Source organism: Gorilla gorilla, chromosome 11 (assembly GCF_029281585.2).
Source record: "Gorilla gorilla gorilla isolate KB3781 chromosome 11, NHGRI_mGorGor1-v2.1_pri, whole genome shotgun sequence".
NCBI lineage: Eukaryota > Metazoa > Chordata > Mammalia > Primates > Hominidae > Gorilla > Gorilla gorilla.
In genome coordinates this window covers 92,173,707-92,191,400 of record NC_073235.2, presented here as the reverse complement: position 1 = coordinate 92,191,400, position 17,694 = coordinate 92,173,707, and the positions used below count along the sequence as shown (strand labels likewise).

General features: G+C 35.7%; 1 protein-coding gene across 7 annotated transcripts in view; it reads right to left on the bottom strand.

Annotated features, from left to right (window-relative positions):
* Positions 1-11: 11 nt before the first annotated feature.
* ANKAR (ankyrin and armadillo repeat containing) overlaps positions 12-17,694 on the bottom strand; it is a 73,058-nt gene continuing 55,375 nt past the window's right edge. For 5 of the 7 annotated variants that reach the window (XM_055379214.2, XM_055379216.2, XM_055379215.2 and 2 more), the window contains 8 exons: positions 16,088-16,194; positions 13,469-13,591; positions 8,840-8,998; positions 7,990-8,107; positions 5,224-5,333; positions 3,205-3,404; positions 1,883-1,929; positions 12-279 (listed from right to left, as the gene is read on the bottom strand). In XM_055379214.2, coding sequence (XP_055235189.1) covers positions 32-279; positions 1,883-1,929; positions 3,205-3,404; positions 5,224-5,333; positions 7,990-8,107; positions 8,840-8,998; positions 13,469-13,591; positions 16,088-16,194 — 1,112 coding nt within the window. In that variant the 3' untranslated portion in view covers positions 12-31. Of the gene's footprint in view, positions 280-1,882; positions 1,930-3,204; positions 3,405-5,223; positions 5,334-7,989; positions 8,108-8,839; positions 8,999-12,044; positions 12,129-13,468; positions 13,592-16,087; positions 16,195-17,694 lie in introns of those variants that run through there. The other 2 variants (XM_055379218.2, XM_063695381.1) reach the window with 2 other exon arrangements.

The window sequence follows — 17,694 nt, the reverse complement described above, 5'->3', positions numbered from 1 at the left end:
CTCAGGAATCCTTTCATTCTAAAATGTTTTATTAGCCTTCTGCAGGCTCTGGGTTGGCTTTCTGGACATGTTTCCCAAGTTGGTTCAAACACACTATTCTTGGTCTTGATACATTTGTGATATCTGATGTAATTGTAGATGAAAAAGAAAAAATATTATGGGAATCCTTGGTCTTTTTTGTTGCTTTGAAGAGTCCCATGAAGTTAGTTACAGGAGGTAATAAAGTCAAAGAATCTTTTGGTTGAATTTTAGGTTTCAATTTTCTTCGGTGCTCCTTCCCTAAAAATTAGCCACAATTAAATGTCTCTCCTGAGAGCCCTAGGTATAGTCTCATTACTTCTACTTCTATGTAGTTCTATTTTCTTTACATAACTAAAACATACTAAGAGAACAGATCAGTACTTCCAGACATTTAGATGTCAGAGGCCAAAAATTTGTGGGGACCACTATATGGTTTGCTAGCTTGTTATGTCAAGTTAGCACCAATAAAAGAACGAATACTACTTTAAATATCATTATGTAAAATAAAGAATATTTTAACACTAAAAAAAGTGTAAAAGGCATTATCTCAAAATGATGGACTTGATATTGAATGAAATTAATTTTATCAGAAACGTGCTACCTTGTCCTTATTTTTTCTTATGTTACTACAAACCTGTGAAAACTTCATCAGATCATGACTGATAAACAGGTTGTTGTTTAGAAACCAGTGTTAAAGTGAAGAGTGAACTGACTTTATTCTTTTATGTAAATTACTCTTACATTCAAGAAGCTATATAAAAAATGGATGCTTTTCTACCCATGATATTCTATATATATTTCTATATAGCCTCCCCACATACCTAGCTTCCCTCATATACTGGCTGAATACATGAAATTGTTTCCTCTCCTTTTACTGTCTTTTTAAATTCTCTCCCTTTCTGTTTGTGACTCTAGCAAACTGATCTTGACTTCTGAATGTTTCTATCCTTGATTTTCTTGATAGGACAATGTATCAAGACTGATTTTGGTCCTACACGAACAAGCACTAAGCAGATATGTGAAATTAATAAGTAATTTATATTCCCTATTACATATCTAATAGGAAGGGATAAATAATATGAGATCTGGACTCTGATCTCTGCAGATCTAGTCCATTCAAGTGTAATGTACCAACTATGTACAAAACTATATAGAGTATCAATGGAAAAAATGTGGTCTCTGCCCTGAGAATTCAGATAGGTAAGTTGTTTCAGATATAAAACAGCAAAGTCATATTTACAGGTCGTTTAAATAATGACTTACTTCTATGCATGGTTTGAGAAAAGCAAAATAAGACAGGAGTCACTTTCAAGTGATACTAATAGGGAAGGCCTTACAGAAAATGATTAATATGGGCTTGTAATTAAGATATTTTAGGTAGACAGAATTACAAAAGAGAAGTATGCAGGTAAACTTTTTTGTGGGGGTACCCTCTACTTTTTTTTTTGAGACGGAGTCTCACTCTGTCACCCAGGCCAGAGTGCAGTGGTGCGATCTCAGCTGACTGCAGCCTCTGCCTCCCAGGTTCAAGCGATTCTCCTGCCTCAGCCTCCCAGGTAGCTGGGATTACAGGCACACGCCACCATGCCTGGCTAATTTTTGTATTATTAGTAGTAGTAGTAGTAGTAGCAGTAGTAGTAGTAGTAGTAGTAGTAGTAGAGATGGGGTTTCACAATATTGGCTAGGCTGATGTTGAACTCCTGACCTCAAGTGATCTGCCCACCTCGGCCTCCCAAAGTGCTGGGATTACAGGCATGAGCCACTGTGCCCAGCCTACATTTTGAATTTTTAGAGATGGAATACAGAATTATAAAGTGTCTGGGCTAGAAGGTACTTCATACATAAAAGAAAAATCAATTACCTCTTTTAAAGATAGGAATTATGGATGGTCCTCCATTCTTCTCCAGACTAAAAGGAAAACATTTTTGTCATTAAAATAAATGAAGACATAATGCACCCAGAAAAAATATATGAAGAAGTATATGAAGACTTACAGTACCAGGTTTAATGCCTAATGGCCTAATTCATACATGTTACCTCCACTAACTCTGCATGTTATCTGTAAGAAGTATTTTATATTCAGTCACTCATTTACTCACTTATTTACTCCAAACATTTGGAACATTAAATCTGCTTGAAGTGATGAGGGAAAGTGTTACAGAAGAAGAGACACTTCAGCTGGGTTTTGAAGAAGATAGGTCTGAGAAAGGGGTATATTTTTCTAATTCCTACAAAGTCATCACATGGGCTAGCTGTGGGAGTGACTGTGTAAAATACTACTTACATTATTTATCTTAATTCCTTGAACCAATGAAAATTATTTAGAATTATCAATTATAACAGTTATAATTTAGCTTCCCTGGCTTATAAAAGTAGGTCACCCATTTTAGACTTTCAGCTTTTCAAAGAATTAAAGTGGCTCCAAAGATGTACTCACCATTCTCTGTACTTAAAATTGATGTAGAATCTATGTTTGTACATGGGTCCTATTCGGATGCACTATTGGATCCTATTCTCTTCCGTTATCATAGAGTTAACGTATCTTGAGTAGTTCTATTTCCTATGTATGAATATCACTACTTGGAGAGAAGACTTGTAATTCAGCTACGTTTACAGAAGAGAAAATATGCCCATAGTAGAGATTCTCTTCTCCTCCCTTTTTGGGGGGAGTTAAGTTTGTGATGAAACCACAACATTGAGTCAAAATCCTCTGAATACCTGGCAAACTTCACTGTAACTAACCACTAAGTGTAATTTAGCCCTGTTTCCACCCTGGGAATTTGGCCTAGCTTTGGATCTGGTCCGGAAAACCCATTTGATGCTAAGGTCAGGGTGGTGGTCTTGTCTCAGAACTCTCAAATGTATCCCTAGTCTGCTAAAAAGTGACTTCTTGAATCAGATGTTGTGGTAACCAGTCTCCCCAAAACTTTCTAAAATGTGAATAATCCTGGCCAGAGAGGATCTCTAAGATCTAGGTGTGTTCTTGTCTGCACCCACAACTCTGGTGCTGAGTTGGAATTAAAACAGGTTTTGGCAGTGGTCATTTAGAATAAAGTTTATCCTCTGCTATACAGGAGATATGTTCATATCAAGAATAGTTCCTCTTGTTGGATCTTACTAAACCTCATTAAAGTCTCCTCTATCGATGATTTCACTACTGCAACTTCTAACATAGGACCATACCTTAAGGAAGGAAGTCCCACCAGTGTTTGTTGCATTTGAAATTCCTTTAAAAATGCTGGGTTAATACTTGCATCTCTGCTGATATTATTTTTTATACGAATGAACTGGTTAGGTTTATTCCTGCATTCTTTTAATAGGATGCGGAAAGCATTTGCATTGTATGTTAAGTAGCCAAGAGCAGAGGAACAAGCTGCGCGAACCTAAATGAAGAAACAATTCTTTCTTAACCAATGGGCTTTGTTCTTAAAATATCTTAACGTTCTAATTAGCTATTTCATAGGAAAGTCTCTGGAAGGGAGGGAGCAAGTGTAAGCAAATATGTATGCAAACAAATGGCAGTGTATAGACGGAAGCTTAACTGCCGTATTTTTACAGAGAGCTGTCAACTGCCATTGATTTCTAGTGGTTGTTCTCAGTCTTAACTGCATTTTAGAACCACCTGGAGTGTTTAAAAAAAAAAAAAAAAAAGCCCACCAACTAAATCAGAATCCTTTCAGGGGTGGGTGTGTGTGTGTGTGTGTGTGTCAGGTAATTCTAGTGTGTGTGTGTGTGTGTGTGTGTGTGTCAGGTAATTCTAATTGTGTGTGTGTGTGTGTGTGTGTCAGGTAATTCTAGTGTGTGTGTGTGTGTGTGTGTGTGTGTCAGGTAATTCTAATGTGCCACCAAAGAAAGAACCTGAGTTTGAACTAAGGTAGTGGATGCAACCCTGACAATGCATTAGCATCACGCATATAACTTTGACAATTATGCCTGGGTTCCATCCCTAGAAACTCTTATTTAATTATTTTGTTTATCGTTCTCAAAGGAGTAGGAACAGACACTTTGGAGAATAGCTAAGTGGTACACATAGGAAAGCTGAACTCTTGGTAACAGAAATCTTAGAGAAAGCAACTTATTTATTTATTTGTTACTTAAAAAAATTTTTTTTTAACATTCAGATGTTACAAGAGCAACTCACTTTTCCACAGGCAAAAACAGAAAGAAGCACAAGTGTCAGGCCACAGGACTCTAGAAAAAATAGTTCTTTGAAGAAAATACCCTCTGTCTATGACCCATAGATTGGTCATATGATTAATTAAAGTATGTTCCTGGCCAGTTGTAGGGAATATGATAGTAGCATAAAAAGTTTCATAGAATGAACATATTGGTCTTTATGTTGGCATCCGGTTGCTCTGTATGCTCATATGTCTTCTACACCTTGAACCCTGGACCTGTAGTTCAGCTGCTGGGAACTTGTTTGAAATGCAAATTCTAGGGCCCACCTCAAATGTATTGGCTCAGAAACTCTAGGAATGGGGCCAAGCAATAGAACAGGCCCTCCAGGTGATTCTGATATACCCTAAAGGTGGAGTAACACTGCTTTAGACCTTAGTGGAAGAGAGCAGGGGAACACTCAGAGGCAAGCCACTGCTGTGACCAGCACGGCCTCTTTCACACACCCTTACATCTAACCCTGCTTGACACATAAGGAAAGCTATCCTATGAATTCCATTTTCATTCATTTCAAATCATAGAAATAACTTAGATCAGAGTCACCAGTTTTCATTAGATACTTAGTAAACAATTATAAGTTTCTTTGTCATCAACGTACTTATAGATTGACTCTTAATTCCAGGATTAAGATGACTTATTTTGTAGGGTTTTTTGTTTTTTAAATCAGAAACTAATTTGAACAGGTAGTTCTTTTTAAATCTTTAATCGTAGTTGTTTTATACTGCTTTTGTGATTAAAATCCTAATTTTAAGTCTTAGGGTTGAAACAAATGTATATTTTTATAGGAATTAAAATTGTGGATGGCAGATATGTATGACTAATTAGTATTAGAAAAGTCATGTAATTTTGAGTTAGTAACAAGAACTATATTATATATATAACACAGTCATGTAATTTTGAGTTAGTAATAAGAATTATATTATATCTATAACACAGTCAATCAGTGGGAAAATTAGTCCGCAGAGGGAGAGGTAAATTATATTTTTAGCATATTTAATTTTAGAATTAGTTTTTGCTTGTTTTTACCTCTTCTATTCCCGAGTACAAATGATAGCAGAGCCGTTGGATTGTTCCTAATGTGGTAAATGCTTCTGGGATACCAGCTCTAGAATGAGCCAGGCTTGCTATTAAATTCCCTATAAATTAAACAAGAAAAATGCTTGTGTTATTTAATTGATATAAACTTATAATACTTTCATTAATTGCACATAGCACTGAAAAAAGTTTGTGTCACAAGACATCTCTGTCAATGAAGCAGCACTGAGAAAAAGCATGCATATGTAAATATAGAATAAACTCCCCAAAATTACAGTTTGGTTTTCTGTCACAAATAGTGTAAATTAAATAGGTTTATGTAAGGGTGGAAAAATTTGAAAATTAGAGGTTTTCTTTCTCCCATATCTTCAGAATATATTTTGTTTTGAAGTTTTTAGGGTTTTAAAAATAACTATGAACATAATGATTTAATTATCATAAGAAAATTTAGGCCGGGCGTGGTGGCCCACACCTGTAATTCCAGCCCTTTGGGAAACCGAGGTGGGCAGATCACCTGACTTCGGGAGTTCGCGACCAGCCTGACCAACATGGAGAAACCCCATCTCTACTAAAAATACAAAAATTAGCCGGGTGTGGTGGTACATGCCTGTAATCCCAGCTACTCGGGAGGCTGAGGCAGGAGAATCGCTTGTACCTGGGAGGCAGAGGTTGCAGTGAGCAGAGATCATGCCATTGCACTACAGCCTGGGCAACAAGAGCGAAACTCCGTCTCAAAAAAAAAAAATTAATATGTTCTTTTTGTGGTTCAAATGGCTTTGAGTTAAGCCTTATTAATACTTTAAAATCAATCAATGTATTGCTTACTGAGGTTTAAAATCACTGAAGTTTTTACATAAAAAGAAATGTTTTCAGATTTAAAATAATAAAGTGTCCCAATAATTAAATGTGCAGCTAGCAACTGAATATTATTTCATTTATATTTGTTTGAAGATAAAAATGTATTTTCATATTTCTGTGTGGAGTATGTGGATACTTTATTGAGATATGACGTGAGTTTTTGTTCTCCTTATATTTTTGTCTGGCCTCTATTATAAGCCAACAAATTCCTTGTGTTTATTGCCTCAGAATGGGGAAAATTGGTTGTATCATCTAAAGCAAAAATTGTCTAAAGGTAAGCTCTATTTAAAGTTAAAAAGACCCTTTAAAGATGGGAAGTTAGAAATGGAAACAGACCAAGGGTGCAGCTAAGAAAGAGAACTAAAGTTTATAGTTCTCAAAGGAGTAGAAGGAGGAACTCTGAGTAGAGAATAGCTAAGTGGTATAAATAGGAAAACTGAATTCTTGGTAACAGAAATCAGTTTCCTAAAAACTTCTGTGCCTTTGGAGCATCTTCTGGAAACCATGTCAACTTGACACCAAGCACATCAGTTATTTTACACTATACCTGAGGCCTGAATATCAAGCTTTGCCTGAGATACCCTGGACATGCATATGACTGGTTGTGGAGTGCAGAGAAAGTCCAGTAATTTCTGAGATTCATTTCTCCTCATCCTGGAGGAATTAATTTAATATTTGAAAGCCAATGTAATATGGCATTTCTTTCCTATAAGAGTATGTGGAGGCCAGGTGTGGTGGCTCATACCTGTAATCCCAGCACTTTGGGAGGCCGAGGCGGGCGGATCATGAGGTCAAGAGATCGAGACCATCCTGGCCAACATGGTGAAACCCCGTCTCTACTAAAAATACAAAAATTAGCTGGCCTTGGTGGTGCACGCCTGTAGTCCCAGCTACTCGGGAGGCTGAGGCAGGAGAATCGCTTGAACCTGGGAGGCGGAGGTTACAGTGAGCTAAGATCGCACCACTGCACTCCAGCCTGGCAATAGAGTGAGACTCTGTCTCAAAAAAAAAAAAAAACTGTGGAGTGTAAACCCACTACAGTTGTTTTTCAGAGTCACAGAATTACTATAACATTGAATTAATAATGTTATTTAGATTAAAACATATTTAATAACTTCTTTAAACTTTTTTTAGCTAGTTTCCATCAGAAGGTTTTCATTGCTTCATTTTTCCTTCCTTGCCATGCACATATACTTCATAAACATATAATTCTATGGCATCAAGTAAAGTTTCCTTTAGTGATACATTTTAATTAAAAAACAAATACTTATTTGTTTATATTGGTAGTAGTCACTGCATATTACTCATTCTGACCCTGCCTTATGTTACTTTAAGAGTGGCATAACAAGTCAATTAAATATTACTGATCACCTATTATGTGTGAGCTGTTGGGTTAGGTCTGCAGTAGACACAGTTATACAATAGCAATAAATATGTTGAGAACGCTATGGGACCATCTTGCTTTGCTTTGTTGCACAGCGATGTAAAGAACTTTTCAGTGTTAGCAAAATGTGCACAACTGGACAAAAGGAAACCAGACAGAGGTACATCTGTGTAAATCTGCCACCACTATTATAAATCAGTTTTTTTATTTTGCTGTTTGTAGTTCATAGTTGAATTCTCATTTATATCTTGGAAAAAAAGTTAAGGGTTGAAAAAGTAATTAGGAAAGCAAAAAGTCTGTATTCAGAGTTACTCAGCTTCTGTTTGGGGTACAGAGTAGACACCCATTGTTTCGTGTAGACTTGCTGTGGAGTTCCATGTAGATATAAACATAAGTTCGTTCTTTAAACTTGTGGCAGTGTATCAGGCATATTATTTTATTATTATTCAGATTACAATAAACTGTTTTTGAAAATAGTTTCATGTGGCTAAAATTAACTTCTAGTCATTTCTTACCTGTCAAGACAATAGTAGAAGTCTGAACTGAATACAGACTATCAACTAAAATAGTAACACCTCTTGCAGACAAAGTAATATGGTCCATATCTCTAATGACTTTAGCCAGTACAACAATCTGAAAACAGAAAAGAAGCAGAGAGTCTTTAAACATTTTCTACTCAGCTTCTCTAATTACACGTTTGTAATTTTTTATGTTTTTTTTTTTTATTCTTTTGATACTTCTTAGAAGGGTAAAGGGAGTGTTGAGAGGATTCAATAGAAGCAGCATGTGGTGGTGGGGAGAGTTAGAGTATTTGTCCCTGTCTGGTCATAGCAGTGATCATAGGGGGTACTATTATTCTTCCTACAATGTTTGCAACTTTTGCACCCTTTCAATATGGGTTCATAGAAAATACTTCTCTTAAAGGGCACAGGATAGAAAATGAAGAGAGAGAATAAGACTTCCCAGATACATACAGTTGTTACTAGGTTGAAGGATCAGTGTGATCAACTAAAGATTTGCAGTTAGAAAACCTGTCTTGGATGCTAACATGTTTTTCTACCTATTTACTTTTAATATGGGGGTGATGAAAATACTACTACCTGATTGTCAACCTTACAGGCTTGTTATAAACATCAGATGCGGTATAAAGGCATAAGCAAGTGTCTTGTAACTTGTAAAATTCTGTATTAATGAAGAAATCCTCATAGATAATGGAGTTTTTATGAGGTAGAAGGGGCTTATGTGCAAAGTACTAAGTTTTTACAAATAAGTAAACATTTTTCTGGGCCTCCAAATTGTTGTAATTTTCAAGTTTTCACAAAATGACATATTTATTAATTTGAGGTGTTAATCTCAATTTTATACCTGAAATGCTGCCATTGCCTTCTCAGTTTCAACTGTTGATTCAAGAAAACGTTCAAAAACAGATATGGTCATTATTCCACTTTCCAATATTAAGTATTGTTGAAAGCGATTATTGAAGGCAAAAAGTGTTAATGCATAGCCTGCTCTTAAGCAAATATCCTAAAAATAGGAGAAACAGGCATTATAGTGAACTTCTTTTATCATGTTACTCAACATAATAGACTTTAAATTCTTGCTTATTAAAATATATTGCATTCTTATCACTGGGAGTAAAATATGACATTACTAGGGAAAAGAGATAATAGTTACTCCAGAATGTTGTAACTTTCAACATTTCAAAGTAGAGTTGATAAATCAAAACTACCCTTGTATATAACATGTTATCTATTGCATTCCATATATTGTTGGGTATTCCATATGATCTCTTAAATTCATTTGTAAAATTCCATTGTACTATATTTTAAGGAAGAATAGGAGAAAAATAATGTATTCTGAAGAATCACATTTTAACATTCTGAGGCTGGGCAAACAGCAAAAGCTAGTTTCTTCTGTAGAATTAGTCTGCTTGCCAGAGATATATAAGTATGGCAGACCTTCCAGAAAGATTCAAAAGATAAAATCTTATTGCTAAATCTTATTTTTAATATTAAAAATAATTCAATATATTGTATTATTAGTATGTTATTTGAACAATGTATTACACACAGAAAGAACTCATTCATCTTAGTGAATTTTCTTTTCTTTTTTTTCTTTTTCTTTTTTTTTTTTTTTGAGACAAAGTCTCCCTCTGTCACCCAGGCTAGAGTGCAGTGGCGTGATCTTGGCTCACTGCAATTTCCACCTCCTAGGCTCAAGCAATGCTCCCACTTCAGCCTCCCAAGTAGCTAAGACCAAAGGCGTGTGCCACCACACCTGGCTAATTTTCTGTATTTTTTGTAGAGACAGGGTTTTGCTCTGTTGCCCAGGCTGGTCTTGAACTCCTGAGCTCAAGGTGTCTGCTTGCCTTGGCCTCCCAAAGTGCTGGGATTACAGACATGAACCACCACACCCGGCCCTGAATTTTCTTCTGCCACTATTAATCATAATATTAAAATGCTGCATGTACATACTGAAATATTTATAGATAAAATTATATGATGCTTGAAATTTGCATCAAAAATAATTTAGTGGAAGTGAGTAGATGTATAGATGAAATAAGATTGGCCATGAGATGATGACTGCTGAAGCTGGGTGGGAACATTTAGGTTCATTATGCTACCCTGTCATTTTATATATATTTGAAATATTCCATAATAAAAATCACGTACACACACACACACACACACACAAAACCCAGTCACCTAAATAGGCAAAAAGAAAGGTATTAGGTACAGTCAAAGGCTTGAGAAACTAGGTCTCATTCATAGTCAAAGCGTGGATTAACAGACAGCAAAATAGAACCTAGAGCCAAGTAGGAAAGAATGGCAATGGGAAATGAACCAAAGGGGCATGCTTTGTGTATCAAGGTCAGATAGAGCGAAGTGAGAGAAATATGCTAAGACTTGACTGATTTCCATTTCTTTTTCATGTAGGGTTCACTCCTGCAGTATCACTTTGGAAGTCTACAGTAAATAGTTTAGATTATAAAGTGGCTATTAATGTTTCAAAATGAATCCCATAGTTTGACTGCTCCCGCCATGCCAGCTAGTATCAGATACAAGACAAGAACCAAGTTGGCTATTCCCAGTTCAGCGGGCTAAAAATTAATCCTTGAGGAAAGACATATGTTTCCATACTTTTTTTCCCCAATGTCAACTGTCTTAAACTCTTTACTTCATATATATTTTCATTTACCTATCTATCTACCAGGGTGGTTATACCCACTGGTTACTTATTGTTACTTTATACCCACTGATTTATAAATGGGAAAAGAGTGCCTGTTAATTATGCTCACTAACCTCTCTTCAAAAGTATATTCATAATTAATTAGCCCACATATTTGAGTTAATTAAAAAGAGTAGAATAACAGTAACTAAATTAATGTGACTAATTTTATGTGGCTTGTGAAAATCAATCTCAATGGTCCATTTCATATATTATTCTAGTTTGATAGCATGAAAATAGTTAAATTATAATTTGAAAACAACACATAACCTATTGCATCTCCATGTACACAGTATCAGTGTGGCTAGGAGTTACAAGAACCTGGGTTCCTGACTTAATTTTTATTGCATTCCTGTCATTATCCATAAGATAGCTATTCATTCAGTGACATATTTAATGTTGCTGAACATCCCTCCCTCCCCTCTAACTTCTACAACACACCTGTGTAATCTGAAGTCTCCCACTATAGGTTTAACGAAGGGCCATAGTTGTTCAGTACTGTCTCTAAAGCCCTAAGAGCACTAATGTGCCTCTGCAGGGCAGGTAGTTTGAGGCAAAATATAGTACAAGAAACCCTAGAGGACTTTTAACTTGCCTTGTGATGAGTGTTAGAATTAAAAATTTCAGCCAAGTCCAGATAAATCCTTTGGTTAAACCTTCTAGTTCTCTAAGATTCCCTACCATTTGTAGAACTGATGCACAAGAATAAATCTATTATAAGCCAAATGCAGGGTCCAGAGAGTGAAGCAGGTGGTAACAAACTGGGAAGGAAGGCAGAATACTTGAGAGTGGAATGTGTAACAAAAGGGAGAAGAAGGGTGCACATGAGGAGTAAGGTAATGGGAGTAAAAGCTAGAAGGAAGAGTAGAGGGGCAAAAGGCTTAGAGTCAGTCAGACATTCATTTAGTCTCCTCACCCTATTAGTTTCCACATATATATATTTTATATATATATATATATTTACTCTACTGTAAATATATATATATATATTCTCTTTTTTGAGACGGAGTCTAGCTCTGTCACCCAGGCTGGAGTGCAGTGGTGCAATCTCGGCTAACTGCAATCTTCACCTCCCAGGTTCAAGTGATTTTCCTGCCTCAGCCTCCCAAGTAGCTAGGACTACAGGCATGTGCCACCACGCCCGGCCAATTTTCATCTCTTTAGTAGAGATGGGGTTTCACCATATTGGCAAGGCTGGTCTCGAACTCCTGATCTCAAGCGATCTGCCCACCTCGACCTCCCAAAATATTTCCCATATTTTTATAGCAGCACTTCTCTTTTGTGAACCACAGTAGAGTAAAATTTTATATTAAAAAAATAACATGACTTCATTCCTACCCACCTCCTGACCCTCCTTGATCCTTCTAAAACCTTACAGAACTGAGAGAAACGTCGCTGGCAATTTTCTTCCTGGTTGTGAAATGCCCTGTAGAAAATAGCTCTCATTTCGTTAGGGTAGTGCTGTTGAAAGTGTGGCCCGTGGACCAGTGACAGTCCACAAAATCATTAACAGTGGGATGACAAAACTGAGAATAAACATTGAAAAGAAACAAATCTTCTTTATAGTTGAATACCAACTAATAAACGTAGAAGGAAGAAGGGAATTTTTTTAATTGCCCTTAGGCGAATGTTACATTTATTATTGTTGCATCAATGGATGCTAAGATTGGTGAGCAAAAGTGTGATGCAAGACAAAATATTTGCATAATCTCAAAGTGTCTCACCTTAAGATACTTATTAACTACAAAAGGAAAAACAGTGAGTGAAGAACTATGACAGACCCCATTTTAACCAAGTAATCAAAATTAAGATTACCAGTAAAATACATCAACATTATATACCTCATGCCATGATGTACTGGGAAGGTGAGTGAAGAAGACCACATCACTTCTGTGATATTCTTGCCAAAAGGTGTAACTTCAATTTAATTAGGGGAAAACATCAAGGTCAAATTGAGGGATATTCTATAAAATAACTGGCCTGAATTCATCAAAAATGTCAAAATCATGAAAGACATGAAATCATGAAAAACAAAGAAGGGCTGAGCTTCACAAACTGGAGGCTAAAGAGACAAGACATTTAGATGTAATGTGAGACCCTGGATTAGATTCTGGAACAAAAGTAGACATTGAAAAAAATAAAAATAATTTTTTAAATTAAAAAAATAAAAAAAACAAAACCAAAAAAGGGACATTGCTGAGAAAACTGGCAAAATTTAAATAAGGCGTGCAAATTAGTTAATAGTATTGTATCAATGTTAATGTTCTAGTTGACATTTGGGAAAACTAGATGAAGGATATACCAGAATACTGGTTTTACAAATTTTTGGAAAGTCTAAGATCATTTCAAAATTTTTAAAGTTAAAAAAAAATTATCCTTCCATAATAGATTGCTGGGAAAAAGCTATTTCTTCATCACAAATAGTTTGAGAAGCACCCCTTTAGCATATTGGATAAGTGAATGACTGAGGGCTGAAAGGGCATAAAATTATTTTAAAGGTTTGATTTGGGACATAAGAGATTTGTTTTTTGACTCATCACCAAACATTAAAATTACTGCATTTCAACGATGAAGTGGGACAACTCAGAAAAATACGGAGCTGTATTATTACATCATTACAAACTAATGACCTACAAAGAGATCTTTTACATGTCTTTTCTTAAATAATACATTGAATATTGCCATGAAGAAGACTTGATAATTTGAAGATGTGGTATAAAAACCATTTTTTTCAAAATGAACCTCAATATTTTGTAAAGGTATTACCTTTTCTGTTGAGTGAAGAAGATAAAGGACATCAGCATACTCAAATCCTTCATTTTCATGTAAGTCTTTCTGTAACACATCATTCCCTAGGACAATGCATGCCAAGGAAAATGCCACTTCAACCTAAACATGTGGTTTTCAGAAATTACTTTTCAATTATGCTTTATGAAATTACACATTTCATTGTGCAGGCATTTATATAGAATACATTGTGGAAAGATACTATAAAATCTGCTAAAATATAATCCATTGATTCCAGTTATCTTACTAGCGAAAGATCTGCACTTACAACTCCCTCATAATTTTTAATAGCTGAGAAAATATCGTTTCTGTGTTCAGGGACCAACCACAGAGCTCCATTTGAGGGCACTGGAGAAAGGAACAAGGGCCAGCAGAGCATGTAAGGAGGTATTATCCTAAGTACAGAGTTGTATCCCTTCCATATTAAAAAAAATGTTCTTTTAATTTTTTGACATGGATTAAAAAGCTATTTTGAACTGCTTGTTAACTACTGACCATTGAGTTGTAAGGCTTTAATGCAGCACCTTTTTTTTTTTTTTTTTTTTAGATGGAGTCTTGCTCTGTTGCCCAGGCTGGAGTACAATGGCATGATCTTAGCTCACTGCAACCTCCACCTCCTGGGTTCAAGCGATTCTCCTGCCCCAGCCTCCCGAGTAGCTGGGATTACAGGTGCACACTACCACGCCCAGCTAATTTTTTGTATCTTTAGCAGAGACAGGGCTTCACCATGTTGGCCAGGCTGGCCTCGAACTCCTGACCTCATGATCCGCCTGCTTTGGCCTCCTAAAGTGCTGGGATTACAGGCATGAGCCAAAGCACCTGGCCTGCAGCACCTATTAATTTAAGCAAAACTTTGGGGAGTAGTACTAAGAAATAGTACTACTAATTTTTCCTCCTCTAGTTCTGGAACCATTTAATGTACATTCTGAAGCCCATTAGGAAGGTGAACTTTGCATATTATTGGGACTCAGTAGATACGTTTTTAAAGTGTTGTACTATGCATTTCTATGAAAAACATTATGAATTTGAAAAGTATGATTATTGAATTATTGCAAAATGTTTTATCCATTATAGAATCTTTTGAGAAAAAGTATTGAAATGTATTTATGTTCTATTTAAACAAGTTTCAAAACTCATTGAAAATATGTACTGAAATATAGATGGATACATTTTTTATGATAAGACACACATTTGTTAAAAGAATGCACCAGATGTGGTGGCTAATGCCTGTAATCCCATCACTTTGGAAGCCAAGGTGGAGGATCTCTTGAGCCCAGGAATTCGAGAACAGCCTGGGCAAAATAGTGAAACTCCATCTCCAACAAAAATACAAAAAATTAGCCAGGCATGGTGGTGCACTCCTGTAGTCACAGCTACTCAGGAGGCTGAGGTGGGAGGATCACTGTACCCTGGGAGGCAGAGGCTGCAGTGAGCCAAGATTGCACTACTGTACTCTAGCCTGGCTGACAGTGAGAGACCCCATCTCAATATTAAAAAAAAATTAAATAAATAAATAAAGATTAAAAAAAGAAACAGCCTGGGTGCAGTGGCTCACACCTTAATCCCAGCACTTTGGGAGGCCGAGGAGGGAAGATCACTTGAGGTCAGGAATTCAAGACCAGCCTGGCCACATGGTGAAACCCCATCTCTACAAAAATTCAAAAATTAGCCAAGCGTTGTGGTGCACACCTGTAATCCCAGCTACTCAGGAGGCTGAGGCAGGAGAATCACTTGAACCCAGGAGGTGGAGGTTGCAGTGAGCTGAGATGGCACCACTGCACTCCAGCCTGGGCAACAGAGCGAGATTCTGTCTCAAAAAAAAAAAAAAAGAAAAAGAAACAATGCTATTTACTTAGATATTGTCCTCCTATGTTATTTCTATTTTCTCATCTCCAGTAGCACGCATACCAAATTTTGAAAATAAAATATTTTTTTGCTGTTATAATTTCTTGCCTGGCCATCTATAGATGTCCTGAATTTCTAAAGCCTGGGTAAGAGTATTTGAATAGATGTAAATGTCATTTTATTAAAGGCATTTTAGTAGAAGTAAATGGAAGACTGAATGACTCTTCAACAACTCACAATAATTCTTTGTGATGTCCACCCTTGAGAAAACTATTACCTCCAGCCAACAGAGGCTGCTTGACAGAAGGCAGGGCTGGTCTGAAGTGTAGTACTGACAAGACTCACTAATATTTGAGAAATATTCCCATATAAGTCACACATTCCCACTATCGCCACCCAGTTTTAGCAACTGATGTCTGGGGAGGTAGAAAAGAACTTTTGTGAATAAATAATCAAATATCTGAGGAAAATCTTATTTGAAGAGTAAAAACATAAGATTTTCTTGTCATATTTGAAGAAACCCTATTTTAATAAAATTTACTAGTATCTTATGGTTTGAAGCAACCTTTTTAAAACTTCTAGGATTTTGTTTATTTTTATTTTTATTTTTGGCTTATTTCTCCAAGAAAAATAGGATTTAGTTTAAAAGATTAAATATTTTTATGTTTATGAACTTGAATAAAGATACAAAATTTTCTTAAAATTATATTTGTTAATTTTTACCATATCAGAAAACAATGTAAACCTTTATACCTTAATGTTAGGAGAAGGGTGATTTCTTAGTAGTTGGATAAGTACTGGAAAGGCATTTTCATCTACAACAAATTGTTGACTGACAGGATTGCTTGTATGGGCTACACCTGTAAGAGTCCACGCCAATGAGGTAATATTTTTTTCCATCTTACAAATGGTAAAGTCAAACATAGCTTGATATTTTGGGTTGACAAAGCATTCTAAGGTAATACAGTTAGTAAGTTACAAAAGGGTATGCTATATTGACACTATTTTAATAGTCCTGAATTAATTTTTTAAAAGACAAAGTGAATAAACATGGAGACCTTATTAGAATTGTGAGTGGCTTCCTAAAAGTCACAAAGCAAAGGAAATTAGAAATATTATACTACCAAGGAATACTAATAGCTATCATTTATTGAAGAAATATTATGTGCGAGGTACTTCAGTTCATAATTCTGTTGTTTTCTATAAAAAGTTTACTTCTACAAAAATGACTAGAGTAAATCACCAAGTTAAAATTTCTTGGTTTCTTAAATTATACACGCTAACAAGATAATCTTACTATGTCTCTTTATAACATACTACTTTAAATTGCAGGCCTAAACTCACCAGAGAAACTCAACTCTCTCTTTTTTTTTTTTCCACTCCTTGCAATTTCCTGTTGAGAAACTCATTTCTTTCTAGTGAACATGGACAAAGAATTTTAACTCTGTTCTTTTGCTAATATTAAATGTCACAATAAATATACAGTGGGTTTATATAAATGGGTTAACCCTAAATAAATGGGTTAAATATGAGATTGAGCCTCTCAGTGAACAATGACGAGAAGTCACCTACATATTGTATCTAGGGAAGTTTGAAGGAAAAAAGAACACCTTTGTCCCCACAAACCCCCTACCCGCACCACACACACACACACACACACGCACAGCTGATGTGGACAGATTTGAAATGAACTAATGAGAAGAAATTTGATTATGTGCATGTGTATGTATATCAGGCAACCTTGCATATATATTATCATTTACTAGAACTTTAGAAATAACTGTAATTTATGTCAGAGTCTCTGGCCAAAAAAAAAAGAAACATCTTCTCTGGCTGATTATCTTGGAATTGTGAATGAGTTTCTGCAAGAAACTTTTGGCAAGCAAAGAGAAAAAAATGTGAGAATCAATTCCTATTATACTTCATTCAGCTGGACTATTTTTGAGGAAATTCAGTGATCTGGAAATAAAGATTTTTCCTCTTCTTTGCAAGAAGGAGTCTACAATCAGCACCCTGCATTCATCAAGGTCAGCAAGAACCCAAATTTTAACTTTCGGTGGGTCACAACTGACAGTTCCACATTTTCTCAGGTACCCCAAAATGTCAATTCCTTTGCAATGAATTCTATGTTATATAAACAAATGATCATTACAGAGACATTCAAGAATGTGCTCCAGCATTAGAAACTCTTCTATATCTTCAAAAACATATAGTTCTTGAGATTCAAAAGAACTATTTTTCTCTTAAACTTAAAAAAGAGATTGCTTTCAGTCAAAATAGCCAAGGCTTATTGTCCTAATTTTCCTTTCTAGCCATTGTTCAAGAGCAAGACTGATATAAGATTCTTAATTATACCACTT